The 4461-nt window shown below is 56.3% G+C and overlaps 2 protein-coding genes across 2 annotated transcripts; both read left to right on the forward strand.

The window, feature by feature from the left end:
- Positions 1-54: 54 nt before the first annotated feature.
- H310_06554 (hypothetical protein) lies at positions 55-471 on the forward strand (the record flags this gene model as incomplete). Its single annotated transcript, XM_008871667.1, has 1 exon — positions 55-471. One exon carries the CDS (start codon positions 55-57, stop codon positions 469-471), a length of 417 nt encoding a protein of 138 aa, XP_008869889.1.
- A 7-nt stretch (positions 472-478) lies between these two features.
- On the forward strand, positions 479-3697 carry H310_06555 (hypothetical protein; the record flags this gene model as incomplete). The annotated part of the gene is made up of 11 exons (XM_008871668.1): positions 479-558; positions 677-846; positions 1120-1198; positions 1291-1538; positions 1585-1757; positions 1825-1921; positions 1987-2222; positions 2312-2490; positions 2604-2876; positions 3238-3346; positions 3505-3697. Coding segments are annotated over 11 exons (1837 nt in total), but the record flags the coding sequence as incomplete, so codon positions are not given.
- Between the last annotated feature and the right edge of the window lie 764 nt (positions 3698-4461).

A 4461-nucleotide genomic window follows, 5' to 3' on the forward strand; every position in this document is an offset into this window, starting at 1 on the left:
GACACACCGTCTGCCCCTGCGCGGAAGCCTGCTGCGTGTCTCAAGTGCAAGTCTATGGCTCACAAGGTCACGGACTGTCCGAAGACGGCGCCTGGCGAAGCGCAAGCGCTGCTAGCGGCGCAGATGCAAAAGTGGAAGGACGCCCGCGAGGCGCGTCTGACTGTTAACGTTATTGACCTTGGTCCAAACCGCTCGAAGATTGAAGGCGGTACCACCGTGGCCGACGTTGTCGTGGTAGAGTACCTGCTGTTTGCCACGGGTGCCAACGTCAACGTGGCCTCCGTGGGGTTGATTACGGAGCTGGAGAAGGCGGGCGTGGCGACTCAGGTGGTGGTGGACGACACACCTACCGCCCTGTACCTGTTCGGGAAGGAGACCAAGGCGGTCTTGCTGTCCCGTCACTTACGGCTCAGTGTGGCGCTCATGATGGCGTGTGGATCGACGACGACGTGGACGCCGACGTGGCGCTGATTATCAGCCGTCCTGTGATGGAGTCCTTGGGATTCTCTACGGACGCGCTGCTCGTGAAGGCGCGGTCTCTCAACTCGAATGGGATATGTCCGACAGCGAGTTCTTGTCGTCTGCTGAAGTCGCTGTGAATCGGGTGTCCGCGTACCGTCGTATTATCCCGGACGATTACCCCGAGGCCGGGATGGAGTGCTCTCCCCTGAGCTAGACATGTTGCCAAGCGAGAGCAAGGATAACGGCCATCGACGTCGCGAGGTCGAGGTGAAGCCTACTCTGGCGGCGAAGGTCGAAGACGCTCGAATTCTCGGTCTACACAGCGAAGAAGTCGTGCGCTTGAAACAACTACTGGCCAAGTTTGTGGACGCGTTTCGAACAGATGTCGGGAACGACCCCCGATGAAGGTGGAGCCCCTCAAGGTTCGCTTGAAGCCAGAGCAGTCCCGGTGATGAGCTCGATGGGTCGCTATCCACACGACCACGTGGAGTTTCTCAGCGATATGTCGACAAGTTCGAAGATGCCGGACTAGTCTACCGAAACAACTGGGCGACGTGGGCAGCGGCGCCCCGGAATGTGCCAAAAATGGGCCCAGGCGAACTGCGGATGTCTATCGACAGTTGTCCGATCAACGCCTGAGCGGTGCCTATGCCATAGCCGATGCCCAACCTCGACACTGCCATGGTGGTCCTGGTTGGCACGTCTGTCCATTTTACCCTGGACTGGACGAACGGGGGTACTAGCAGCTGCCGTTGCATCCGGCCAGCCAGGAGCTGTACTCGTTCATGAAACCCTGGGGCGTGTTTACGCCAACGCGTGTGTTGATAGGACAGACGGAAGCCGTTTCTTTCTGCCAATCTGCTCCCCATCAAATGTTCGGCGAGCTCCTCTTTCGTGGTTTACTCGCCTGGCTGGACGATCTGCTTGGCGCCGCGACCACGCCCAATGAGTCTGTTCGACTGCTGGAACATGTCCTGGAGATCTGCGCGTCCTTGGAGTTGAAGTTGCACCCGAAGAAATGCGCGTTTTTCCTCCAGGAGGCCGAATGGTGTGGCAAGGTCATCTCGTCTGTTGGGGTGACCCACTCCCCTTCCAGGGTTCAAGGGTTGTGCGATTTGGCAGAGCCGACGGCGGCTGCCGACTTCCAGCAGTTCATATGTGCGACCAACTGGATGCGGTCGAGCATCCCACAGCCAACTGATCGACCCATTGCGGCGACTCCTCGAAGTTGGCACAAAACTATCCCGGAGTGCCAAGAAATCTGCGCTGGCCAAGATCCCGGTTAGTGCCATGGGGTGGGCTGCCGAGCCACGACGTGCTTTGAGGCTGTCAAGAAGGCCCTGACCAGCATTGTCCCGCTAGTCACCCCCGACAAGACATGGCCGTGTGTCTATTCACCGACGCAAGCGAAGGATTCTGTGGAACGGTTGCTACCCAGGTCCTACCTGAAGACCTCGAGGTGTCTCTGTCCGAGAAGCGCCACGAGCCCTTGGCGTTTCTGAGCGGCTCGTTTGTGTCGTCAAGTTCGCGTTGGCCTATTGTGTAAAGGAGGCGTTCGCTGTGGTCGAGGCTTGCAAATGCCTCGACTACCTGGTGATCCATCCCGATGGGTTCCGTCTGTTCACGGACCACCGGAATCCCGTGTACATCTTCACCCCGCCCGGTCAGAGCCCCAATATGGCGAAGTACCAATCCGACAAGCTCCAGCGCTGGGCGTTGGTGGTGTCGATGTCCACCTTCCCGTGCACCATTGAGTCGGTGTAGGGTGAAGACAACATGTGGGGTGACCTACTTAGTCGCTGGGGTGCGACGCCAGCGGTGGCACGTGTGCGACGTCTGGTGGCGTTAGTTTCACTCCTACGCCACAAGGATTTCGAATGACCGACGGCCCAGTCGGTCCTCAAATCTCAGAAGAATCGACTCCGAGTCGACGGCCAACTACCTGGAACGACGACATGAAGTTTTATGTCACGCCGAACGACGAGATTTGGGTCCCGTACCACGACCTGGATCTCGAAAAGTGGTTCAGTGTGATTGTCCACCAAGGAGCAGCTGAGCACCGTCGAGTGGCGACGACGCAATCTGTTGCGGCAAAGTTCGAGTGGTCCACGCTCTAGGCTGACGTGGCCGACTTTGTCAAGGGGTGTCTCCATTGCATTTATGTGGATGGGACATGGTGCCCCGCCCCCTGGGATCTGCTCTGCACGCTGAGTGTCCCAACGAGCTCATCCATGTTGACTGGTTGTCTCTGCCCAAGTCAGACGAGGGCTTGAAGCACGTGCTCGTAGTCAAGGATGACTTGAGCGGCTTCGTCCGGTTGTTTCCGTCCCGGACTGCTGACGCCACGGCAACGGCTGCCGCCCTGATGGACTGGTTCACGACGTTTGGGATAGTCACGACATGGGTGTCCGACGGTGGGTCCGTTTCAAGAATGAAGTGATCGAGAAGGTGCACAAGTGAGTCGGCGTACAGTCCATGGGCAAATGAATCCGTCGAAGTCGTGAACAAGATGCAGTTACAGACCATGAAGACCTAGCTGAGTGAGTGGCGACTGCCAGATACGTAGTGGCCAAACGTGCTACCCCTCGTCCAAGGTGCCCTCAACCACCAGCCATCGAATCGGCTTGGTGGCCTTGCTCCTGCGATGGCGTTTGGTGGATTCGACGCAACCACACCGTTGTCCGGGATTGTCCATCCCACGACCAAGGAAGTCCGGGACGTGATTGGCTCGAAAGTCCCGGATCAACCACGCTCAAGACCTGCGAACGTTGCTAGACGAGATGCTCCGTGATGTGTCGGGCCGTAGCGAGAAGCTACGTGGCCAGGCGAAGAAACAAGGCGTCAAGTGGACTAACGTTGACGTTGGCGATTACGTCCTAGTCGGGTCGGTCGTACGACACCCGAACAAGTTAGCCCTGGCGTGGCGTGGTCCCTCAAGAATCACGCGAGTTATCACCGATTATGTGATGGCGATCGAACAGCTGGCGCCCCCTTTCAATGTTTTTAATCACCCAGATCAGAATCTGTGCACCACGCCTGCAGTCTGAAGCTGTACAGCGAAGCAGCGAACGGCACGGCTGAAGACTTAATGGACCAAGCTGCCTACGGCGATGGTGGTTTCCATGTGGAAGACTTGCTGGCAGCACCTGTTGTCAACGGGCAGCACACAATCCTGGTCAAGTGGCTCAGCCTTGAGAACGAAGAGGCGTCGTGGGAGCCAGCCCTCAATCTCTAGGAAGATGTTCCCGTACTGCTGCGCAAGTGGGTGTTGTCCCACGAAGATGAAGAGGCGGTGCAGGTTATGTGGGAGGCGTTGGAACTGACCCTTGGTCACCCTTTGTAGGGGGAAGTGCTCTGGTCGAGTTCGCCCCGAGTCCAGATCAACCTCGCTGAGGTCGTTTGCTGGATCAATCGCTACGGGACGACCTAGCCCGGGACGATCTGTAAAGATATCCATCCGGGGTCTCGTCGTCCTGGAGTCTGGGCGTCCTGGCAAGATGCTACTGTATTGAGGGGGACGAAGTGAACTGACAAGAAGGTAATGAGAAGTAACTCAGTTTGGATTTTTCATTGCTTCCCGGAAGGACGCCTTGCAGACAAACAAGGCGCTGACTCACAACAACACCCTTAAAAATCGACCACCTCCAAAACATGATCTGATTCTAAGACTTCTGCTACCTGTATACTTCTATACCAAGTCTGAAATACTATTCCTTTTGACCAATTGCAGAGCAGACTCAAAAAAACTGCTATTGACTGACTGAAATTCATCTACAGTATTCCCCCGCAATAGGAGACCCACCATAAATTTATATCCCTCAAAAAACAGATAGTCCTGGAGCAGAATATTCAAAGCAAAGTTGATGCAACACATGTTCACAGCCAAAACACTTGGTGAGATGCCATCGCAGGCCACACGGCAGCGGCTCACAATAGAGCAGAAGCGTACCTTGCTAGAGCACCATGCAGCTAATCCAAATATGAATGGACAACAGTTAC

Source organism: Aphanomyces invadans (genome assembly GCF_000520115.1).
Source record: "Aphanomyces invadans strain NJM9701 unplaced genomic scaffold supercont1.12, whole genome shotgun sequence".
NCBI classification, from domain to species: domain Eukaryota; phylum Oomycota; class Saprolegniomycetes; order Saprolegniales; family Verrucalvaceae; genus Aphanomyces; species Aphanomyces invadans.